This window comes from Pelodiscus sinensis, chromosome 29 (assembly GCF_049634645.1).
Source record: "Pelodiscus sinensis isolate JC-2024 chromosome 29, ASM4963464v1, whole genome shotgun sequence".
NCBI lineage: Eukaryota > Metazoa > Chordata > Testudines > Trionychidae > Pelodiscus > Pelodiscus sinensis.
The window spans coordinates 14,582,358-14,608,241 of record NC_134739.1 but is presented as its reverse complement, the minus strand read 5'-3'; the positions used below and the strand labels follow the sequence as shown (position 1 = coordinate 14,608,241).

The window sequence follows — 25,884 nt, the reverse complement described above, 5'->3', positions numbered from 1 at the left end:
TGAAAATAATCCTCGGTATGAAATGTGGACTCTTGCCTAAAATGGATTTTAATTTTTGGTAAAGCAGACAATTTTTTACCTATACTGAGGATTTGCTTAGAAGTCTCTCAACAGCTTTCCCCTTTTATTTTAAATTGTATTTATGGAACTTGTATTGGTGTGCAGTTCATTTACACTGTTAATAAACTATAATAGAAAATACTATTTAGGGGAAAAGTAGTAAGTTTAAAACAAGTGCAGGCGTTCACATTTTTTGAAGTATATTTCAAGTGACATTTCTGACTGAACTGTTTTACGTTAGGTTTCAGCTCATAGGAAGGAGATGAAAGGAAGGAAAATTATTTATTAGCTTTTATTGAGCACTTCAGTAGATCTCGGGTCACTTTACAAAAAGATCAGGGTCGTGATCTCCATCTTACAAATGGGGCAGAGGTGAAGTGACTTACCGAAGGTCAGTCAGCAGACCAGTGGTCAAAGCAAAAAATAAAACCCAAGTTTCCTGGAACCCAGTCCAGTGTTTTATCCAGTAGGTCACAATGGACTTTAAAAATTAAGATAACAATGGGTTAGGTCTTGAGCCACACATGTTCTAGACTAGTTTTCACTCCCAAGTGTAAACTCTTTCTACATTTAGGAGTAGCCCTGACTCAGCCACTGGTGGCTGGTATGTAGTGTAGTACAATGGTACTGATTCTTAAAGGTAGAGTGGGCAAGTCTGTATTTGCCCCAGTACAAATATGGATAAACCTCAGTTGATGTAGACCCACCTTATGTCCTTGTCTACAATAAGGGTCAGGACTTATGCAGCTACTCTCATTGTTGGCCATACCTGCCTGAGTCAGAATTATTTCTGAGAGACCTCAGGGCTTGAGCATGGATACAAAGTAGATTCTGAAGCTAAAGTTGCTGTAAAACAACTGGGCATGAACTGTTAATGACAAGCCAGGGTACCTAACCAAACATCTAGGAGCCAGCCGTGTAAAGAAGTGGCTTAGTATAAAGCCATTTTATACCTGGGGATTTTGGTGTGTGTGTGTTTTGTTTTGTTTTTTAAGTTTGCAGTCTATACTAATTCAGTTATGTTAACATCTGTGGAAGCCCTAGTGTAGGCAAAACAGCAGCAGCCTATGGTATTTCTACCACTGTCAAATAAACCTGATTCTCAACAAATTTAACTGATGTGGTAAAAGCTTTGGAAGCCCCTGGAGCCTTCTAAGGTTTTTATTGATGCTGTTAAACAGGTGCTGTTGAACCAGTGACATCACCAGTAGGATTTTTTCCAAAAATACCTCTAAGTAGACAATAGTCTAGGAAAAGATAGACCTTTCAGTTTACCTAGAGTAGATCAGAAAGAAAAAAGCCAATAAATATCTCTAGCATCAGTTAGTGCTTATTAAACACTATGGATGTGACTTTAGGTCATCTGAATAGAAATGTAAACAACATTGCCATTGATAAGTGTTTGGGCATGCAGGTATGTGAAAGTTATCAACTTTCTGCTGCATCCTTATTGGTTACATAGATAACTTTTTTAATGTGAGCCAAATGTAAGGCCTTGTGTATGCTGGGTTTTTAGCCACTTGTACAGTGCCAGATTCCTAACATGGATATGACTTACGCTGGTGCAAGGCATTTTGCACTACTTTACCTTAGTCCAGGGTAAATCAGCCCACTCCTAAGGCCTGCTTTATGCCTGTGCAAAGTATCTGTGTTGGGAGTTTGTAATGGTTTAGCTGTATTGGTCTACCTACATTCATGCAAAACTTCCTCCTGTAGCAGTCCCTTAGGCACTTCTGCCCTTGCCCAAAAGGGAGAGGGAAAGAGGAGAATGTATTTTCTCTCCAGTATCAAAAGCCTGAGAATCCAAAAACTGTCTCCCAGAACTTCATGGGTGCCTGACTTTCTTCAGATTCTCCTTGTAAACATCTACTATGAAATATACCTTGTCAGTGCTAAAACTTTCAGCGTGTTAAAAATTAAACTTTGGAAACAGCTTTTAAAAAAATTAGATTGGGATGGCAGTGAAGTGGGGGTAGAGTTGCATAATATAGTTCTAGTATACCAAGTAAGATATGGAGCCTTGTCTAGAACAAAACTCATGTGACTTGATTGCATAAGTGCCAGTTGGACTGATGATAATGGCTCTTCTGTCATAAATCTAAATATAGCTCTATATGATGGATTGTAACCATTCCAAAAGAGCCTTTGTGTTCTGTTGGATAACTACCTTTTCAGAATTAGTGCCTTTACAAAGGTATTTATTGTTCTGTTAGTATATACCCAGACATTAAATCAGTGTACTGGTAATCCAGATTACTTTCTGTTGATTGCTCATGGAAATGCTGGATTTCCAGTTCCCAATGGCTGACTTTGTCTTAAATCAAATGATCACTTTTTAGTACTGCTTTTACTCTCTAGGGTTTTTACACCATGGACTGCAGTTTGTTCCTGACATCTCCAAGTAGCTCCTTTTGAAAGGAGAAGGATCTTCCTGGTGGCATTGTGGTATGCAGACTCCCAGACCAGCAAAGGTTGGGTGCATTGAGGAGGTAGTATGACTTTCCCATGAGGGGGAAGAAATACTTCCTGTTGAGAGGAGTGGCACTGTCTGTCCCCTGGAAACTTGTCCCCAGCTCACTTTGACTTGAGCAGGATGAATGACAGCCAGGAAAGATATTAAAATTTGTAGAAAATTTCCCTTTCATTGCTACATCAAGTTTCACAACTGTTACTCTGCAATGTATACAATTGTACACTTTTTAGAACTGGGTTTCTTATTAATATTTTTTCTGAAAATGGGGTGTATATGAGATGTTTGTCTTTGATCCTGTCTGGAGACTTCATGTTAATGCTGGGGTTGGGATTTGAATTGAGAGGTCATGTACTACTTATTTCTCTATATAAAATGATCATGAAGGCAAGGCAAATAAGGTTCTTGGTTTAGAAGTAGTCTGTCTCCGTGAGTTAGTAGTGTATTAGCCTTTCACTTCTGTATAACTGGGTTTAAATACTTGCTTAATATACTTGTTTAGTGTTTTCCTGCATGCAAGTGCAATAAAAAATTAACTATTCCTCAACACCCCTGCAGGTAATACCAAAATTTTGCAGAGGAGGAAAGTATGACACACAGAGGTTAAGTTATTTGTCCAAGATCAGTGTTCTTGTACAAGCCTGGATTAGAACTCATGACTCTCTGGAATCCAGCTGTGTGGATTAGGTAATTAGTAAAAATAACCTTAGTATGTCTTTACTAGGTATATGAGGGGGTAACCGGTTATCCGGTAAGCATCACCCTTAATGGGTGACACTTACTGGGTAACTATTAATTGGTTAACCAGGAGCAGCCCCCTGAGGGTTGGGAGCTGGCAGCTCCCTCCCTGCCACTTCTGTTCACTGCTCCCCCTCTGTGAGGCTGCCAACTCCTGGCCCACATGGACCACGGGGCTGAAGCAGCATCTGCCCACACGCAGGGGCTGCTCCAGCCCGGCTGTGGTGGGCAGGAGGGGGCAGTCCAGTCCAGTGGGCTAGAATGGCCCCCTCCTGCCTGCCCCTGTTTAATTAGTTAACTGGTTAAACTTAACGTTTTACCCATTAACTAATTAAACAGGATTTTACACCTCTAGTCTTTACTCCTTATCTATCCACCTCATAAAACTACAACACGTTTGGCAGTTCCTGCTCAATGAAGGTTCAAGATTGGAACAGCACTGTCCAGAAGTGCAAGAGGTCAGGGTTAAGGTGCTTGCATGATGCCTTCCAACCGTCAAATTTGAAGGGCCTGGAGTTCCAGAAACAGGGAAATCTGGCCATGTATTTCTGTCTCCTTTAGGCTTGTTGGAAAGGAAGCTCTGACATTAAGATGTTTCTTCCTATATAGTTCTGCTTCCAAGAAAAGTAGAGCCATTCCAAGAGTTATGCAAAGCCTACAAGTTTTCTTGCTCTTTGGCACAGAACAAGAACCCTGATATGGACATTCTAAACCTCTCCTCCCAGTACTATAATCTGAACAATTCAGCCTAATTTGTCTACATTAGCAAGTTTTGTCATGAAAAACTGCCTTCTGATGACAAAACACTGAGAGTGTACACACTACAATGCAACTTTTATAGGGAAAAAGTCTCCATTTCAGCAACCAAAATCTTTTACCCCTACAAGACACTTTTTTTTCCATTTCCCCTTCCTTTGTTGACAAAGAGCCAGCGTGGACTGTTCGACAAAACAAACATCAAACTGGCTTCTACCAGTATCCCACAATGCCTGTCTTGGTTCCTCTGCTCAGTGTTTTGATCTCTGCTGCTCTGCAGGCATGTGCTCCTCCTCTTTCAAAGCACCAGGAAGTATCTGAGAGCTGAGTGTGTTACTCCCTTTAGGGAGCAAACTATTGGACTGCTCCCTCCTACGCCTCTGCACTGGGAACACAATGGCAGGCTGATGGTTGCTGCTGGGGGAGGGGAACAGATTGCTATGCTGCTTAGACATTCCTCAGCAGGGAACGCTCACAGAGCTACTCATGATGTCGCTCCCAGCAGCTGAGGCGGCTATGGGAGAACTCAGAGGGAATCTCAAGATGCAATTAGCTCAGTCTTCCTACAACACTTCACCATAGAATACATATTCCCAGTGCATTGCTCCCACTGTCTATGATTGTGCCTCCAGTGTGGATGTAATCTGTTAACAAAAGGAGTAAGTATGAACCCCCTCTGGCGAGTTTTGTTTTGTCAGCTTCTGGATGTCAGCATAAGTTTTGTCCACAAAGCTTCTTAGTGTTCACTAAGCCGTGAGCTCGCACTATAGAGTCCACCGGGTTTTATAAATAGGATAATCGTAGCTGCATTGCTCTTGAAACTTCAGCAGATGGCACCAAACTGCAAGTGTGTTAACCTCTGTTCCCTCATTCCGCTACACTTTGGTCTGTACTCCTTGTACGTGTATCTAAATTTTCCAACTTCTTAAAGTAGTAAATATGAGCTGAAGTACATGCTGGGATTCTGACTGCCTTGCTTGTTTTGGGGACGTTCTTCCTGGAGCAAGTTCTGTGCCTTCTGCATACTTGTGGCTTTGAACATCTTTATGAATTAAGCTTCTTTGTTTGTCCCATTCATTCAGTGCGTTTCCTGTAATAAATCATTCAAGAAGCTCTGGTCTCTCCATGAACACATCAAGATTGTTCACGGATATGCAGAAAAAAAGTTCTCCTGTGAGATTTGTGAGAAGAAGTTCTACACAATGGCCCATGTGCGGAAGCACATGGTTGGTGAGTTCTTGCTGCTTATGTTTGCTGAGCCTGATACCTTGTATACCTGGTTCTTAACTCTCTCTCTTATGCGTTATATTTAAAATAAAAAAATAATTTAAAAAAATGATAAGTAACCTCACTTCCTTAGCTTAATCTGTTAGGAGAGGGGAAACTAAAAGGCTACGTCTAGACTGGCATGATTTTCCACAAATGCTTTTAACGGAAAAGTTTTCCGTTAAAAGCATTTGCGGAAAAGAGCGTCTAGATTGGCACGGACGCTTTTCCGCAAAAGCACTTTTTGCGGAAAAGCGTCTGTGCCAATCTAGACGCGCTTTTGCGCAAAAAAGCCCCGATCGCCATTTTGGGGCTTTTTTGCGCAAAACAAATCTGAGCTGTCTACACTGGCCCTTTTGCGCAAAAGCTTTGCGCAAAAGGGACTTTTTCCCGAACGGGAGCAGCATACTATTTCCGCAAGAAGCACTGATTTCAGACAGTAGGAAGTCAGTGTTCTTGCGGAAATTCAAGTGGTCATTGTAGACAGCTGGCAAGTTTTTCCGCAAAAGCAAGCGCTTTTGCGGAAAAACTTGCCAGTCTAGACACAGCCAAAATGTATATCCATATAATGCTGGGAACGCTAGATAGAATTCATTGCCACAGTACCAGCTTTTCTCCTCAGGACTCTAGAATGAGAGATTTTGAATGAAGTAATGTTTGTAGCATGTTTAATAACTTTTTTCATAATGTACATGTATGTTTCAGCACATACAAAGGATATGCCATTTACATGTGAAACCTGTGGAAAATCATTCAAACGCAGTATGTCGCTCAAAGTGCATTCCCTACAGCATTCTGGAGAGAAACCTTTCAGATGTGAGGTGAGTTCGCCACTTAAATGAAGTACTAAAATGGCACAAGGCATATAATACAAATGTGAAAATGTCTCATCTATATAACTGCATCTAATTAGAGTAAAGCATAGAAAAAATGTACTCACTCTCGGGGAGAGCAGAGCATAAGTGCAAGTAGCAGTAATGCAAAATTGTCAAGAATCTGGTTTGGTTCAGTGCTGCAGCAGGCGAAGCCAGTTAATGTATGTCATTTTCCTCTGCTGAGAGTGCTGTGGGGCAGAAAAGGGGGTATTGGTTTTGGGGGGCAAGAACGTAAGAAGCGCTCTCCCTTTCTTCCAAAACCAGGAGTGAAGGAGGGTAGGAAGAAACTTTTAGATCAATTATCCAGATGGCGAGTCATTTTTCATATTATTTCTGGCCATTAGCTATCTGATGAGCAGTTTCAAAGCTCTGATTTTTTTCATAAATCTCTCTAAGGCCATTCCTCCTGGGTACACAAGATAATGCTCCTAATGGTGGACTCACCCACCCCTTAAAAAGGGTGGGTGTTAGTGTGTATGCATGTTTCATAGATAATTTAACAGCAGTAGGTTAAAAATGTATCTCTAGACTGAATGTGTTCTTATTGCTGTGTACTGCTTTGCTGGATTTCTATAGAATACGCTTCTGCACCTTCATTACTTTCTTACCCAAGATGCCTGAAAGTCTGCCTGTGTCTCTTGCAGAACTGCGATGAAAGGTTTCAGTACAAGTACCAGCTGCGTTCCCACATGAGCATCCACATTGGGCACAAACAGTTCATGTGCCAGTGGTGTGGCAAAGACTTCAACATGAAACAGTACTTTGATGAGCACATGAAAACACACACTGGTAAGAACATATCTAAGAAAAGTGCACATGCTTCCAGGGCATAAATGTGCCAAGTCTTCCATGTGCATCAGTCTCTCCAAACTTGTGCCTAAAGCCAGATTCAACCCAGATTCATCCAGTAACTCAGTGATACCTAATCTCCTCTCCCACTGCCCTCTATGCTGTATTTCAGCTGTGCAAAAGTGAGAGATTGTGCAGGTTTCTCTTCACGTTAGTGTGGTTTGAAGAAGCTCATTACCACAGCTTTTTTTTAAAGGTCTCTTCATGCATCAGACTGTGAAGCTGGGAGAGGAGTTCACAAAGACTAAGGGTTCTTTTGGGAGAGCAGTGTTGCTTGTGTTCTTTTATTTTGTCTATAAATAGGGAAGAATGCAGTTTGCAGTTTGTGGAATATACAACTTATTGACCACTTATAGCAGAAATACATTTGGTTAGCAGAAGCTTTCAGCCTAACTGGCTGCTGTGTTTATCTTATAGGAGAGAAGCCTTTTATCTGTGAAATCTGTGGCAAAAGCTTCACCAGCCGCCCAAACATGAAGAGACACCGCAGAACTCACACAGGGGAGAAGCCTTACCCATGTGATGTGTGTGGCCAGCGATTTCGCTTCTCCAACATGCTCAAGGCTCACAAGGAGAAGTGCTTCCGGGTCACAAGCCCCGTTAATGTGCCACCTGCAGTTCAGATCCCACTTACCACGAATTCTCCTGCTACCACAGTCCTTTCTGTAGTGAACACACCCACCACCCCAACTCCACCCATCAACCTGAACCCAGTGAACACGCTCCCTCCACGTCCCATCCCCCATCCATATTCACACCTTCATCTCCACCCTCACCCACACCATCCACACCATCTCCCGGTCCCACCTGTCCCTCATTTACCCCCACCTCCAGCCCTTTTTAAGAGTGAGCCTTTAAATCATAGAGGCCAGAGTGAGGACAACTTTCTGCGACACCTGGCAGAAAAAAACAGTTCAGCACAACACCACTAACACCTTTGCCTCCGCCAGCTGTTTTTCCTGTTTTATGCATATGGAAATGTGACCTGGAAATTACTGAGGGAGAGCTAGTGAAGATCTTTCAATCTCTCTTAGTCCCTGCTTGGAACATCCTGGTACTCCTGTGAATCAGTTAACAAACAAGAAAATTCCATTGGATGAGCAGTGATCATTTGAACCAGGGGAACCAGAGGGACTGAAACCCTTGCTTGCATTCTACCGGTTACTTTTATAAATTTCAAATACTGAGACTTGTGGAATTTTATAATTTCATATCAGCTGATGAGGTATGCTTGCTTTTATATCCTGGACTTCTCCTCAAAGAGGGGAAAGGTCTGGTTTCCTTTGTACTAATCGGAAAGGCTGTGAGATTAATACAGAGCATTAATTGTATCACTGTGTATCGTAATGAATTCTTTTCAGCTTTTGGTGCCGGCTACAGAGCAAGCCAGCCACGTATCACAGTATATCAAGCATTATAGAGAAAGACAAAAAAATTTCTTGTTTGTGTAGCTCTCCTAACGCACTCTTTATTTTACTACAGAAATTATTTTAGAGGTTTTTGTATAGACATATTTAGTAGTCTGTTTCTAAAATGAAATGTATTTCAATAAGCGGTGTAATTTTTTCAGTGTAGCTGGACCTATGTTGTATAATAGATAAAATTTTATAATCATCAAAATGTGATTCTAAAAAGATGCATATAACTTCTATAGTTAAAGTTATTCTTACATACATACAACTCAAAAGGTGCTTTAGAGAAGAGTAGGACCCAACAGGTCTCTGGCAAGGTTGCCTCGGAAGTGGTGTTAATTTCAGAACTTTTATGTAATTTATTTAGTAGTTTTTAAACTTTACCTTTCCCCTTCCACAGTGTCTCTTAGGCTTATTGAACAAAGACATTGAGATACCATAATCCTGCTCTACAACTTTCACTTAGCTTGTTGGATGGAAGTGTGGAATGGGTTAGAAAGGTTCACACCTGATGGGTGAAGAGACTCAGTAGCTCATGAGTTATGAAGTCACAGGTGAGTGGGATATCTGACTTAGGAGAGGGAAATAAATTCTCAAGTCTGCCAAGCATATCTTCTTTTATATAGGAAGGCCTGGTTTTAATTTTTGTTTATGATATGATTTTAATTTTGGGATCATATCAAATGCTGCTCATTCAGATTGCTGTTTTAAATCCTGGAATTAGGAGAGGGGGAAATGAAGTTAGTGACAAATGTGGTGTTTGGTTGATTGTAAGAATGAGAAGAGAAATTGGAATGGGAAAATGGTATTTACGTAGACACGTTGCTGAAAAATGCAGTTATGTATCCACAGTATGGAACTCTGTCCCATAAACATGACCCATTCAGACAATACGAGATGATATTGTGGGATTCATAGTTCCATTTTTTGGCAGTTTGACAGTTACAGGGTAGAAACCTTTGAATATAGGCAAGTCACTGTTTTCATAAACTTGTGAGGCACGGAGTGAGTGGCAAATGGCAAATTTGGTTCAGAGGTGATAGGCTGGAAGGCCAAATGTATCTTTTTTAACAGTGAGTGGCTGTTTCAAGTTTGTATTTTTGTCTAAATGACATTGAATATATCAACATTATGCAATCCCGGCAGTTGTTGCCACCTTCAGTGAAGACACAGAGGTCCGATGCCATTGTACTGTAAGTTTCAAAAAATGTTTCCTACTATTTTGTGCTGCTTTGTAAATTGAATCCCATCCAAACTCCACCTCCAAAGGCCGCAGTAGACAGATTGCCATTTTAGTTAATTAACTGGGCTTTTGTAGCTGATAGGATATCTTCAAAGTAGCAAGAAATGGTAGGAATTCTTGCTAGCATTATTTTTTTTCGAGTTTAATGCTGTTAATCACAATTTTTTTGGAAACAGCACATTCTCGGTCTTTTGGAAATAGCTTCTTAGCTGATATATTACAAAGTTTCTGCCATCTAATCATTGCTTTCTTTTTTCATAGGAAATTTTAGGAACAGGAGTTAGGCCATTTTGGCCCAACATACACATTTTTGACTGAAATGAAAATAACCCATATTTCTGAAAAAATAAAACAAGGTGGTTTTTTTTTATGTTTCTCTATAATATTTATATACACCCTTTATTTCACAGGTGATAAAGCCAGTTATGAAGGTGAATTTACACTCGTGATTATGACTGTTGTATTTACTGTGGCTGGTCCGCCCAGGAACGTTCTATGCATTCCATGTCACATTTACAACCTACATTTCTGTTGTGCCACGATTTTATGGTCAGGCCTGTTATTAAATGATTTTTAAATGCTGAAACAAAATCTCGGTAAATGAATTGTAATCCAGTTTTGCAAAATGATTTTCTTCTCAATAAATTTACAGTATTAGGCTGCTATTCAAAATTCTAGAATCTGGGACAGTTTTTATCGATTATATGGTATACAGTAATTGTACATCTTGGATTACAGCTGATTTTGCCATAAAACATCTATAGAGATATACAAATTTCTACCATTCTGTGGAAGAAAGTAAAACTGGCCTAGGAAAAATTAACTTAATAGACATATGTTTAATAGATTGGTATGGTATGGTATGGTATGGTATGGTATGGTATGGTATGGTATGGTATGGTATGGTATGGTATGGTATGGCTTTCAGACAAATTCTCTAATCACCTGAGGACAGACTTAAAACAGACTCTGACATGCTTGTCTAAAAATGCTAGAATCTTGTACAATAAAACTACAAACTGCAGTAATAGAGGGTGAGTGAAAATTCAAAGGAGAAATTTGCCATGGCTACTGGCAGATGCCTCATATGGCATATACCCTACATCCTGTTAACATGGGCTTAATTTACAGGGTTCACAGAGTACTGGAAAATGTGACAAGCACTTGTCTAACACTTTGCCAGTGTCTGTGAAGGGGAAAGATGCGCGAGTTTTGTATTAGCTTTGTGTGTATATATTATATTATTTGTCTAAAGAATTTATTAGGTTATATTAAGTGTTTTGTTCTTGACACTAGTACATGTTACTCAGTTGTCCAGTGACAACAGATTATTACAATATAACAAGAGTTCCAGCCTAGTGAAAATTCCAGTCCAGATGCTACTTCAGGAGTAAAAATGTTAAACCATGTAACAAATACAGAAATGGTAATTTATAAGATGATTTCTCTTTATTTGTAGAACTCTGACTCATTTCCAAATGTGGAAGCTTTTAGCCAGTGTAGGTTAATTGATTTGCCTGTTTAAAGCTTATTTTTATCTACTATGTCTTACTTAAATAAGTGTGGCAGTACTTAGTCTCTCCAAGAAGCAGACCCTCAGTTGGTGTATGTCGTCATAGCTCTGTTGAAGTGAATGCACTAAAGGCAGTTCCATCAGCCTCTCAGTTTTGCGTGCTTCTGTCATCTGGACTCAGCTGTTGGAAGTCCAGCACACTGAATTTTGGATGGTCCAAATCCTTCTGGAACATAAATCAGATTTTATTTTGTAAACTTTTTAAATGCACTTTTTTGAACGAGATGTTAGCAAAATTGGCACTCTGTATGTGACAACTAGTAACTTACCGTTAGAGACAGCAGCAGCAGTGGAACAGGCCTCCCCCACTCCACACACCTCTTTTTTTTTTTCTTTTCAGTGAATGTATTGCTTATGATAAATACAAAACAGTTATTCCTGGAGACAGAAGTCATTTATTTTCAGAAAAGGTAGTGACGATGCAAGCTTCCCTGTACTGTACGTATCTCAGGGTGTGTCTAGACTACTGAGTTTTGTTGACAAAACTATACCTGCGTCTACACTACCGCTGAGTTCTGTCGACATAACGTTGACAGAACTCAGCAGTTTTGTCGACGCTGGTAAACCTCATTTTACGCGGCATAACACTTTCTGTTGACAGAGTTCTGTCGACAGAAGGTGTTACTGCCTGTAGAGTTGCGTCTAGACTACTGGGTTTTGTCGACAAAGCAGCTTGCTTTGTCGACGGAACTGAATGTGTCTAGACGCTCTATGTCGACAGAAGTTTTGTCGACAGTGTCTGTAGTCTAGACGTACCCTCAGTTTGACCTGAAAGGAAACCAGCCTTTCAAGATGAGAGAGCAATTCTTTATCTGTGCCTGACTACACAAATTGTTGTCTTTGCTGAGACTTATTTATCAGTCTAATTCTTAATGGATGAATGTCCAAAAAAACCACTGTTGCAACTAGCATGAACACTGCTTTTGAATCACTGAATAGATGTTGAGGTATAATAATGATTTTAGATTTAGTATCCTGAGCCAGATTCAAGCCTAAGTCCTAAAGGGGATAAGGCTCAGTCTCCTCTGTCAAAGCCACAATAGGTGGAATTCTGCTCTGCTTTCCTAGAGCTTCCTATGTACCTCATTGTTGCACCTTACACTGAACTGTGAATTTCTTTGGTTTGATCGTGTAACCTATTGATCTTGTCATGATTATTGGTGGTGGTGGTTCTTTGATGGAGTTAAGGAAGGAGATAAAATTGAAGTTAAGCAGCCTGAAACACACAAGCACTTCCATATGTCATTTTCACTTCTGTTTTTAATCAAGCAAGTAAGCAACAACATGTAACTCTCCCACCTAAGAATTATTGGATCAAATTTAATATTTGTAATACACTTGAATTACCTCCTATCCGATTGCAGTACAAATAGTACAATGATTAACAGTCCAATTATGAACAATATTTGTACAAGATGAATTTTAGAAATGTTTTTCAGAGTGGTATGTCATATTATCCAGTGCTGTTTGGCCGCTGATAAAAATATTTGTGCACTGAAACTTTTGATTTTATTACTGTGCATATGGATTGTATATGTACAGGCCCTTGATTTGAAAGTGGTTGAGGGACCTCATGATAGAACACCGTGTGACTTGTAGTGAGGCCCTTGTGTACTAAATCAGTCATGCCAATCTTTCTAGCTTGTGGGAATTTAGCCCATACTCAAAATATTTAAATGTTTTATGGTTTAATATCAATCGACTAATAATAAAAAAGGAAAAAACTCATAATTATAGATGTGTTGAACTTTGCAGTTTTACCCACTGATAGAGGACATTTTGTCTAAATAGAGGTTTATTTAACCTGTTTTTATAAAGCTGTTTTGATGAGGGGAGATACCAAGACACAATTTACCTGAGATCATTGAGATCAGCTGGAGGGATAGCTCAATGGTTTGAGCATTGGCCTGCTAAACCCAGGGTTGTAAGTTCAATCCTTGAGGGGCTACCTAAGGATATGGGGCAAATCTGTCAGAGATGGTACTTGGTCCTGCTGTAAGGGCAGGGAACTGGAGTCCATGACCTCTCAAGGTCCCTTTCAGCTCTAAGATAGGTATATCTCCATTTTGGCTCAGCTTCCATAACACATTTGATACTTGATAGGCACAAAATAGCATTTTTGGGCTTTTCCACTCTGTTGAGTAATGTGATATAATTAAGTGGTGATTTTTTTTTTTAATGGGGGAGGAAACAAGGACAAATTGTACTGCCCAGGCATATTAACCCCCTTCTGAACTTTGAACTCTACATTTTCAGTAATGACAATTTAAGTTCTCTTAATCTCAGGTTTTCTTTTTCCCACTGGCAGTTTTTAAAGTGGGAAAATGGATTTTGATTTTCAAACTTGGTTTTAAAAAAAAGTGCTGTAAACTGAAAACTTGCATGATAAATTTCAGACTGGGGTGATATTTTACATTCTGATTAGAAAAATGTGTGTGCTTATAATGGAGAATGGTTACACATTATTAAGGACACCAGCATTATTTTTATTATGCAGTAGATTCTAGCTCTGTAAGGTATTAGTGATAACTTTCTTGCACTGGACACTACCTCAGCAAACCAGAGGTGCTCTCAACATTTTACAAGTTAAGGCTATTAGCTAAAAACTTGTCATTTTCACAATAGATAAACACTTTCATGCTCAAGTCTAAGCTCTGATCTTTGCCAATTAAATCATCCAAAATCGCAACAGTTGAGGCAAGAAAAATTCCACATTTATGAATATGTAATAGTTTAGCTCTGCTAAAGATTAAATATGGAAGCAAAATATTGCCACTTCTGGAATACTCATTAAGTATTATTTTATGCAGCTAACCTACATGTAAAGCATTACCTTATGACACTTACTACTTGATTCCACAGTTTTGTAGAACTATTCATTGATTTCTTGTGTATAGGTATCTTTGAGTAGTTGACACCTGTTTTGTCCACTTTTAAGAAAAGGGACTTGTTTATCTGTTTTATATCCAGTACCTTCATGTGTGCATAGCTAAACCTGGTTTTTTCTGCAAAGATCTCAGGACATACACAATCTAAATAAAACACAGACTAGTAAAATGTAATGTGGTTTTTGATGCACTTTTCAGGTAGAGGACCAGCTATTTTCATGCAATAGAGTGCTAACCTGTGTGTTTTGCCCACAGTCCTACCCTATTTCTTTACAGCATCAGCAGTACTCATGTACTTGAGTGCCTGAAGATGCCAATAGGGATGTTAAAATGTGTACTGAGTAACCATGGGACAGCAGCGAGCTCCCTTGGGAGTCTGCATGCTGGGAGCCAACTTTTAAGCCAACTCCCTGTGCATACTTGCTCCTGCCCGCCACCCTGTGCTGCTGCCTCTTTATCAGAGGCATTTGGGTACCCGTTTAAACGGCTACCACTCTAACATCCCTAGTCTCCAAAACACATCCCAGTCAAAACCTTTAATTTCTGGTGGAGTGACTTCCTCTTTGTCCCTTTCCATGGAGTGCCTTGGGACTGTTTTTAGCTTTCTTCTGCTCTCCTCTCTCTCATCGTTTCATCCTTGAATATCATTTACAGGAGAAACTAGTGAAGGGGGACAGCGGGAGACACCAGCCATGTGACACCTGCCCTCCAGTCCAGGGAAGGGTGCTAGGACAAATCCCTTAGCCCCTATCCTTGTTCCATCCCCACCCTGCCTCTTCCCCCTCCCCCCAGAGATGGGACCACAGGTCTAGCACTGGCACCTGGGGATCTGCCCTCCCTACCCTTGACATTCACCAGCAGCAGCGAGGCAAGCAAAGCAACGCAGCCCCAGCTTTCTCTGCTCCTCTGGCTGCATTGCTCTGTTCCCCGTGGGTGAGTCTAAGGATGGTCCTGCGCCTCCCACAAGCAACACAGCAGGAGGAGTGCAGACAGCTTGGGGGCCATTGATCTGCTTACCCCACCACTGCCAGTGAGCGTGGAAGGGCCTGGTCCCTTGCTCTGGACACTGGGCCCCTTGGCCCGGCCACCAATGACATTTGGGGGCTCACGTTCCCCTCCCCCCCATGCATCACCGACAGTCACGTTACAATCATACTGATCCACATCTTGGCCCTTTGATCCTGTATCTGCCCTTTTGACTCTTTGATACTGATTATACTGTAACTTTCCAAACTATTCCATAAAATCTCTATAGGTAGTAATTCCATGCTCTAATAGTATGAATACAGCAGTACAGATATCTTATTGACCACCTGACCAGGATGCTGATAGTGACAGTGAAATGCTAAGGGAGATTAGAAAGGCTATAAAAATAAATCCTTCAATAATAGAGGATTTCAGTTATCCTCCTGTTGACTGGGTACATAGCACCTCAGGACAGGATGCAGAGAAAGTTTCTTGACACCTTAAATGACTGCTTCTTGGAGCAGCACGTTCTTGAACCCACAAGAGGAAGGGCAATTCTTGATTTAGTATTAAGTGGAGCAAAGAATCTGATCCAAGAGGTGAATATAGCTGGACCGCTTGGAAACAGTGACCATAATATAATTACATTTAACATCCCTGTGGCAGGAAAGATGCCGCAGCAGCCCAACACTATGGCATTTAAAATAAAAAAGGGGAATTACACAAATCAAGGTTAGTTAAACAGAAATGAAAAGGTACAGTGCCAAAATAATATCCCTGCAATCTACATGGAAACTTTTAAAAACACAAGAGAACCAAAAAAGTGCCAGTGTGGCTGAAAAACCAAGTACGAAAAGCAGAGAGAGAGAAAAGGCATTGTTTAAAAAGGGGAAGTACAATCAAAGTGAGGAAAATAGAAAGGAGCATAAACTCTGTCAAAGTATAAAAATATTATTAGGAAGGCCAAAAAGGAATTTGACGAACAGTTAGCCAAAACCTCAAAGTAATAGCAAAAAATGTTGCCAAGTAACTCTTATGTTCAAGTTACTTGGCCACTGTCAGCGGGAAACCTGCTAAACAACCAGTGGGGGAGCCCCTCGACAACCGAGATGCTAAAGGATCGCTCCTTTCCTCTTTTGCATATTTCAGCTCTTCCTGGATCCCTTCCTTCTCACTAATGTTCAGGGAGACCAGAATGCTGCTACTAGGCGATTTGTTGTTCCATGAAGTAAGCTCACATCATCTCCTGTCCTTCGCTGGCTTTGGAGTATTTTCAGATGCAGTCATAAATTGCCTTTATTTTCTACGTTATTTGTGCGCTCAGCCACTTACTCCTCTGCCAATTCATTTGACCCTATCCCTTTGACATAGCTGCAAAAAGCTGAAAGTTTGATGTTCAAGTTAGGCAGCCCCATCATTCTGTAACCCTTTCCTCAAACCCTCCTCAATATCCTTGAGTCACTCTTTAATTTTCTTCTCTAAACCATCATTCCTTTCTATGCTGATTTTTCCCCCCTATGTAAAAGCTACAGAACTTGTACAATAAATCTGCCTATATCTGTGGTATATAATATATTGTTCACGCATAAGGTTCAGCTTCCTACGTAGTTACAAAATTGCTTTTTTTTTTTTTTTTTTGGCAGCTACCATTGGAATTTGTGCAGTGAACAGCTTTCTTTCCTCCCCTTTATTCCTGTATTCTCTGAAACAGAACCAAAAGTCTCATTTTTAGTTGCTTTTGAAAAGGGGCATATAGACTGAAAATTGACCAAGTCAGATGGGTAAATTAGACCACAGAGGATAGTCTTGCCGTAAGCTCATACAGCTTTACAAATTCCATTTGAATTCATTCTTCTACCATTTGTTTCCTTTGATGTAAACACCTAATTCACTTTTTGTAAGGCAAGCCAAACTGCCAGAGTTGGCAGGTAAAAGTTGGAGAGAGGACTAATTTTTTAATTATTTTAATTTCATGGTGGGTTGTTTACTGGTATGACAAGGAGAGGCAATGTGTCAAGGCAGATATTGTATAAAATGATGGGAGTAGTAGAAGGCTTAACTTCTATTCTGAAGGGAAAACAAGCTAAACATAAAGGACAAAACCGTTTCCTGTGTTTTCCAGCTGCCTTTTGGACACACAAGCAAAAAGGACATTTTATAGTTACGGTTCATGCTAATGACTTTGCTCCTGGTAGCAATCAGTTAATTTTGTGATTGCTAATCTTTAATATGATTACTCTTGAGTAAGAAGTGGTGAGAGAAGTATGTTAATGTCATGACTCTTCTGAGAAATTTCTGCTTGAGCCCATGAGTCATTTATTCTGGTGCTTAATGAGGAAGTTGTTTCTGGGCAGCAGGGGGCACCCTTTGCTTTTGGAAAAGTAATAATCACAAAGCTCTCTGTATACCGTGTTGGGTTATTCTGTTTGCCAGATGACTCTTTTCAAGCAGAATAGGGATTTTGTTGATGTTTATTTGTCTAAACTGTCAGAAAGAAGGGCGGGTCAGTTTTCTGATGAACAGCTCTTTTACACTGCCTTCTGATCATTATGACTACTTATTTTATTACCCTTTTCGCTGACTGAAAGTGCCAAGGAAGTAAGAAATTGCTTCTGATTGTGAAATTCTTTTGAAATGTTATATCGTTTTCCCCTCACTGTGCTGGGTACTCAGAATGACAGCCCCTATATGTGTGGTGAACAGACTTTTTGGCTGTATATGACAGTAAATAGATGCTTGTTTTACATTGGTGTCAAGAATTTTTGTACGCTGCTTCCCTAGCTGCACAAAGCTGGGTTACAAAACTAATTATTTAGAAGTTTGGATGCTATCTTTTTACTTTATACTATTAAGATATTTTTCAATCAGCTCTTCCGTTGACTCTATGACCCTCACCCTCTACTAATTGAGCATAAGACCCAGAGTATGTGTGTTGACCTGTCTACAGCGTTCTCATGCTGCTGACTACAAGAATCTAGGGTACTTCGCCATTATCATTTGAAGATTAAGTGCCCAGTTTAGATTATTCTGAACTATCAGCAGTGCTATAACATTTCCAGTCCAAAAGGAAACATTGCTCTTGCTCAGCTTTTTTCCCTTTCAACAAAACTAGGAGAACTTGCAGGCTCTGTAAATGAAGCACTCTGCTCCGTCCCTTTTGAGAGCCATACTGATGTTAATGTGGCTGTGTCCCACTCGGATGATAGAGTGGTGTTTTGCCCTTTCTCTGTAGTCAAGGGTGGTTACAGGATTTTGTCTGGCATTATTTCTCTTATTCCACCTCACCAGGAAAATTAATAAGCACTCTAAATCTGATCAGTTTGTATATATTAGGATTGATTTTTCTGGTATAGTACAGAAATTCCTTGCACTTTTCTGCCATTTTAAGAAAAACTTCTAGTGAATCCTTTCAAGCTAGATTTATAAAGTGAGTTAGACTGTTCGGTGATTACTACTAAGCAGGTAACATCTTAAAGAGAAGCTAGCTAATGGTAAACTAGTAGTTGGCCACACTTCTCCCACTGATTCCATTGGAAGTTCGGAATTGAACACTTTCTCATATGAATTAGTCACTTGATCATACTAGAGCAAAGCCAACGATGGTCAGCTGGCGCTTGTATCAAGGTGAAGTGTTTGACAGCAATCCTTGCCCTGTGGGACATAAAAGAACGTTTTGTTGAGATGTTTGCAAATGAATGAGACTATATGCTCTCCTTGGGCTGATGCTTTGATGGAGTGAGAGGGAGAGGTGTTCCCTCTGGGTTCTGATGTACAAGTGACATTGGTAGGTCACCGGTTCAGTATATACACATTCACACATTTCCTCTTCTGTAGTCTGAAATTAGCCCATAATATTCACTTTTTTTCTTCTGCAGAATGCCCTGTTTCTGCAGCTGGACAAATTCATTTGAACTGGAGGGTTTTTTCCTTTATTTACTCTGTTGCTAAGGTTGTTTCCTTAGCAATAGAGTGCACTTCCCCGACTCAGGCTTGGCTCTGAAAAATAAAGTTTATAGATTGTAAAAACTACTGTTTTTTTAACCGCTCATTGTTTCATTGTATATTTTATTTTTGTCCTGGGTATTAGATATGCCTTCTCACAATATTTGACATGCTAAACCTTTGGATGTGTACTATAACCAAGGTTTTGCTAATGTTCAAAGTAAAAAGTAGTAGCCATATAATGCATGTGTGTGTTTCTGCGGTGTGTTGAATTAACCCTCCTTGCTAAATCAGTTGAGGGAAGATTTATGGGGCCCTTTTGTACAGCATCAGTGAATTTAATTTGTGAAATATCTTGAATTCCATAGCAAAATTGCAGGGCCAGTAAAATAAGGCATAATATAAATAACATGTAGACTACAGAAAGAGAAGCAAAGTAACTACATTTCCATGTCTAAGGAAAATACAGGACTATGTAGCACTTTAAAGACTAACAAGATGGTTTATTAGATGATGAGCTTTCGTGGGCCAGACCCACTTCCTCAGATCAAATAGTGGAAGAAAATAGTCACAACCATATATAGCAAAGGATACAATTAAAGACTTTAATCATTCTATTACATTTCTATTACTATTCTACATGTCTAAGGAGTTATTCAAAATCCAGAGCTAGGATTCTTTAAGAACTTGGAAGGAAATCTCAACTCCCCTACTTTTTCTCCTCAGCCTCATTACAAATAATTCTATTTACCTTCTCATTTGTGAGCTAGTACTAGCAAGCACTAAAGAGGCTCAGAATAACTAGTGGAAAAGCAGCATAGACACCGATCAATCAGAATACCGATGAAAGACACCCTCCCTCCCCCCACACACACTGCTGCTAATATTGAACTAAAAAAATCTCAGTGAGGATCTGTCAAATATAATTGCTTTTCCTTAGTTCAGTCTTGGCTTTAATGGAAAATCCATTTAGGTTATTAACTGAGAGCTGCTGTGACTGTTGATGTTGTAATTTCACAGCTTGGTCTTCAGGCAGATCCCAGCTAAGAGATGTGGTTGGGGTGGGGTGGGTAATAGGGTGGGGTGGGGTGGGTAATAGGGATGCATAAGGTTAACCAGCATATGGGTGAAGTGTATCACCCTAAATGGGTAATGCTTATTGGTTCCAGTTAACCAGTAACCCATGGGGGCTGGAGCAGCTCCTCGCCTGCCACGGGCAGGGCTCTGCTCCAACTCTGCAGGGGGCCTACTGCAAATAGGAGCTGCTGTTGTCCAGAGCAGCCCCTGTCCATGGCGGGCCGCTGCTCTGGCAGGAGTGGGAGCAGGCAGCAGCCCTAGCCCAGATCTCGCTCAGTCTGTTAACTGGTTAAACATTAGAGCAGTGGTTCCCAAACTTTTTGGCATCACGCCCCTTTCTGATTTTTGAGACCCCCCCCCCCAAAAATAGCAGCAAAACTTGGGCTGGGATTGACGGCGGTATATGTGATTGGGTCGCCTCACGCCCCTCAGTTTGGGAACCCATGCATTAGAGCAACTAACGTTCAACTGAGTATCCAGGATTGTACATCCCTAGTGAGTAACCACTTATAAAATATTGTAGTTCTGGTTTTCCCATCTGTGCTAGTATAGAAACAGCATTTCAAATTCTTACCTAGGTTAGAGTTAGGAAAGTGTGTTGTGATGTCTGCGTCTGTGCAGACTTGAACATACTGTGGAGAACAATCCAGAAACCACACGTAGGACAGGCATGCTAGAAAACGTGCAACATTAGGAGCTCATGAGGCAACAATTCCCATACGAACTCTACAGTATAGTTCTCTGATGTGTGTTCAAATCTGCACATATACAGACATCAGTACTTTCCAACAGGAATCCATCCTTTCTTTTTGCCTTAGTAACTGTCATGTGGTTCAATTTTTAGATCCAAGGGAAACCAGGATACTTCAGAGAGACTTAACCACTTTCTTATTTATTGCAAGCTTTAAGCAGTTAATACAGTTGTTTAAGTTTTACAGGCCTTCAAAACAATTACTATACAATTTAAACCTTAAATACTATACATTCTAAAACAATTAGTACCGCACAAAACAATGCAAAAGCAATTAATAGAAGATGTATTATATTACAATAATTAAGCCTAATTCACTTACACTTTACCTGTATGCTACCTACAGTACCAGGAAGAAGGTCGTGGTCCCTTTCATTCCCATGCATAGGGACACCACTGATGTATACAAAACAATGTATACATTGTATAAAACTATGGTATGGTATTTTGTCCTTGGAAAAGGGTTCAGAAAAGGGCAACTAAAATGATTAGGGGTATGGAATGGGTCCCATATGAAGAGAGGCTAAAGCGACTGGGACTTTTCAGTTTAGAAAAGAGGAGACTGGGGGGGATATGATAGAGGTATATAAAATCATGAGTGGTGTGGAGAGGGTGAATAAAGAAAAGTTATTTATTAGTTCCCATAATAGAAGAACTAGAGGACACCAAATGAAATTAATGGGTAGCAGGTTTAAAACTAAAAAAGGAAGTTCTTATTTACACAGTGTGTAGTCAACCTGTGGAACTCCTTGCCAGAGGAGGCTGTGAAGGCTAGGACTATAACAGAGTTTAAAGAGAAGCTAGATAATTTCATGGCGGTTAGGTCCATAAAAGGCTATTGGCCAGCGGATAGAAATGGTGTCCCTGGCCTCTGTTTGTCAGAGGCTGGAGATGGATGGCACGAGACAAATCACTTGATCATTGTCTTTGGTCCACCTCCTCTGGGGCACCTGGCGTTGGCCACTGTCAGCAGACAGGCTACTGGGCTAGATGGACCTTGGTCTGACCCAGTACAGCCGTTCTTATGTTCTTAGGTAGCCGGTGTGAAGGGATCCATTTCTTCGAGTTACAATGAGCGGGACCTGTGGGTCAATCCTGCTCCCTCCCTCCCATCAATTTTGTTCTTACTGAGCCCATTTTATAGCAAAGCAAGACTTGGTCATTCTAATAATATTTACCAATTGATTACGTGTTGTGTAAGATACCTAGAGTGCCCTTATTTGGGGTGCATCCTGCTACTTTAGATGTTGCAAAAACTACGTGCACGTTGAACAGTTTTATGGCTGTATCTGGAATTTTTGCTCATCAGAAATAGAAGTACCGGAACCAAGTTGATTGTCGCGTGTTCTTGACGTGGTCTCACTGTACCACTTAATCTGCTTTTTTATGCAAATCATTCCTGCCTCTCAAAGCTTCCCCCAGCCTTGCCTGTGTGCTTACGTGCACCAGAGTTGAGATAGGCCTGGGTTTTGCTTGTTAGAGATACACACTGTAATCAAGGCAGACATTATTTGTCAAGGCAGGGCTGTCCAGGCTCCCCTACAGCAACTCAACACAGGATAATGAAGGAATGTGTTCTTCCCTGTCTTGTGAAACACCTGTATTTGTATGCTTTCATATACTTGTTTGTGTAAAAGTCACTCCTTTCATCCTTCAGAGAGAGAGAAATATCTGGTGTCAGACTTTGCCAGCTAGATACCTTTCTCCATAAACTTAAGGGGGAAAAGGAAGTTCATTAGAAAGTGCTGCTGAGGCAGAAAATCTCTGCCAGCATTATTAGAGAGTTTTCTATAATGCTCAATATTTGAGCAGCTCATGTATTCATTCATCTGCACAACACTCTGAGGAAGGACAGTATTCTCATTCTTAGAGAAGGCCATCCCGAAGGTTAAACGAAGTAATCAGTAAAGCTGGGAACCAAACCCCAGATACTTTGAATTCAAATCACGTGTTCTAATCACAAGAATGTAGATTTTCTCTTCAATTTCTTGAATGATCCTCTCTAAGGACTAGTATCAGAGGGGTCGCCGTGTTAGTCTGAATCTGCAAAAGCGGCGAGGAGTCCTGTGGCACCTTATAGACTAACTGAAGGGTTGGAGCATAAGCTTTTGTGGGCAAAGACCCACTCATCAGAAGCATGTAGTGGAAATGTCTGACGAAGTGGGTCTTTGCCCACGAAAGCTTATGCTCCAACACTTCAGTTAGTCTGTAAGGTACCACAGGACTCCTCGCCGCTCTCTAAGGACTGTGTACCGTATAGTAGGGTGGCAGATACTATCCTTGTATTTCTTAGTGTGAGGCTGCACTTACACTGATATGTGAATGATAGAACACTAGAACTGGAAGGGACCCTGAGCGGTCAAGTCCAGTCCCCTGAACTCATGGCAGGACCAAGCAGTCTAGATCATGGGTTCCCAAACTGGGGGGTGTGAAGAAATTCCAGGGGGGGCAAGAGGCGACCCAGCCTCTCCCTCCTCCTCCTCCATCAAGTTTTGCTGCTATTTTTTGGGGGGAGGGGGGCATGAGAGTTTTTCAAAAATCAAAAAGGGTATTATGCCAAAAAGTTTGGGAACCAGTGGTCTAGATCATCCCTGACAGGTGTCTGTCTAACCTGCTCTTAAATATCTCCAGTGATGGTGATTCCACAACCTCCCTAGGCAATTTATTCTAGTGCATAACCACCCTGACAGGAAGGTTTTCCCAATGTCCAACCTAAACCTCCCTTGCTGCAATTTAAGCCCATTGCTTCTTTTCCTATCATCAGATGTTAAGGAGAATCATTTTTCTCCCCCCTCCTTGTAACACCCTTTTAGGTACTTGAAAGCTGCTATTATGTCCCCTCTCAGCCCTCTATTTTCAGAACTAAACAATCCCAAATCTTTCAGTTGTCCCTCAAAGGTCATCTTTTCTAGATCTTTAATCATTTTTGTTGCTCTTCTCTGGATCTTCTCTAATTTCTCTGCATCTTTCCTGAAGTGTGGTGCCCAGAACTGGACACAATACTCCAGTTGAGACCTAATCAACTGCAAGGTAAAAGCCATATGCAAAATAAGGGATAATACATTTTAATTTGCTTAAGACCTGAAACCATATGCACTTCAAGCTTTGTTTCAGAGCTGCTAATGGTGCCATCTATCAGATAAGCCTAGATACCCTTTGTAGTCATAAAGAGCCTATGGCAGTTTTCATAAAATGTGAGCTACTGAATCCTTTTCAAATTCCGTTCTTTATAACTGTTCTAGCTCCTTACTTGGGCCTTATGTTTTAAACGAGGTATGTGATCCTACACTTCCTGTGCTCTCTGGACAGTGTGTGTTGCTGAGTGCCTTGAAAATATGAGGGCATCTTCAGTGTGGAAAGTGAGAAAACATGTTATCTGACTGTGCAGTTCAGTTCCAGATTTGTAACTGAAAATGATAGTCACCAAGGAGAAAAGGGAATGTGTATTATAGCACACTAGTAACACTATAATTAGAATAAGAAGTCTTGTTTTAGAAGTAAGTATGTATAAATCATCTTTGGGGGCAATTATAACACCTGAAGGAAAATACCTACTGAAGCCAAAACTGCTCATAATTAAGACACTATAGCAAGTCAGATATTTATTGTTGTACCTTTTTATGTTGTTACCAGAGTAGAGTCACTTAGACCAGGTCTACACTAAAGGGGAAGATCAAATCAAAATACGCATCTCCAGCTATGTTAATTACGTAGCTGGAGTTAGCATACCTTGCTTCGAGTTTCCCCGCCATCTTCACAGAGGCAGGCTGGGGCTTTCCTTACTCCTTGTAGGAACAGGAGTACCAAGGGGGGAGCCCTCTGAGTTCAATGTAACGAGTCTTAAGTGTGTGTGTGTGTGTGTGTGTGTGTGTGTGTGTGTGTGTGTGTGTGTGTGTATTTACCCTCATTTTAAGCATAACTTTGACTTCTCATAGTTGTCCTGTGTCTTTTGACATGTTCAAAGAAATTTGATATTGAAGTAAATGAAGTGTTTATAAAATATACTCTGCTTGCAAAGTACTTGCTGCAATGTGCAGCACTGAGCTACACATGTGAGCATGTTGCCAGTGGTACCAAGTATTTAATTAGACACTAATCACATACTTAATAAAAAGATATTGTTGTCCTTAGCCTGTGTTTGAATGTGTTCTAGTTGAAATAGTTGATTATATGTTCATGATTACATGTTCAAATACTACAATTATATCTTACTAGAAGATTTACCTGGTATTGCTCAGGTCCTTAATTCACTTAATTTTTGCTTTACTTCATTTAAAACATTGCTCTGGCTGGGGATCAGGGGTTCAGGTTGCCATAGGGAGAGTGGGCTGCCCCAGCCCTCTATCACCATAGCAACTTGGGGCTAGGTGAGAAGTGCCTCTCCATGGCCACTGCAGCTCCAGGGGGCACAGCCGTGGGTGGTGCATGTCCCACAACTGGGGTGGGTCTAGGTTCATCTGCCCCCTTCGCTCCCCAGCCAGAGTTAGGAATGCAGCCAACTCTGCATTTCCCCTCACTCCCTAACGAAGGGGAACAGCCAGGCACCTGGGTTAGGAGGCGTGGAGCTGGGCTCTTTTCACTTGCCTGGGGATTCTGTTTCTTTTCTGTATGGTTTGATGAGAAGCAATCCCATTCCAGGCACAGCCCGTTTTCCTGGCACAACCAAACGCTTACGTTGCCTTAAGGTATGATAAAAGGAAGCTGCCTACTGAATTTGGTGGGCCCTAGATCTTACCATTTATCAGGAGTTCTTGGACAGACACACGCATGGTCAGACCAACTCTCCTAAATATATAGTAGTTGATGAATAATGTGTGTAATCGGTCAAGTAAACAGAATGGCTCTTTATGATTAAGTACACATTCAAATGAATGTTTGACTCTTTCTGGATATTTTCCTAGACTCTGCAGACAAAACAATTACATGTGGCTGCATGCTAAATCAGTTGCACTAATTGTGACCTTCCACACTTATATACAAGTGTTTTGTATAACATGGAATGTAATCCATTTTTGATA

General features: G+C 40.7%; 1 protein-coding gene across 2 annotated transcripts in view; it reads left to right on the top strand.

Moving 5' to 3' along the window:
- The window catches only part of ZNF652 (zinc finger protein 652), a 53,229-nt gene extending 28,233 nt beyond the window's left edge, over positions 1-24,996 (top strand). The window contains exons 3-7 of one of the 2 annotated variants that reach the window (XR_012898029.1): positions 5,107-5,254; positions 5,996-6,111; positions 6,810-6,954; positions 7,432-8,239; positions 8,827-24,996. Coding sequence is in view for 1 of the 2 variants with exons in the window: in XM_075911380.1 (XP_075767495.1) it covers positions 5,107-5,254; positions 5,996-6,111; positions 6,810-6,954; positions 7,432-7,946 (924 nt within the window). In the remaining variant the exon portion in view is untranslated. Of the gene's footprint in view, positions 1-5,106; positions 5,255-5,995; positions 6,112-6,809; positions 6,955-7,431 lie in introns of both variants that reach the window. The other variant, XM_075911380.1, reaches the window with a different exon arrangement.
- Positions 24,997-25,884: the final 888 nt, after the last annotated feature.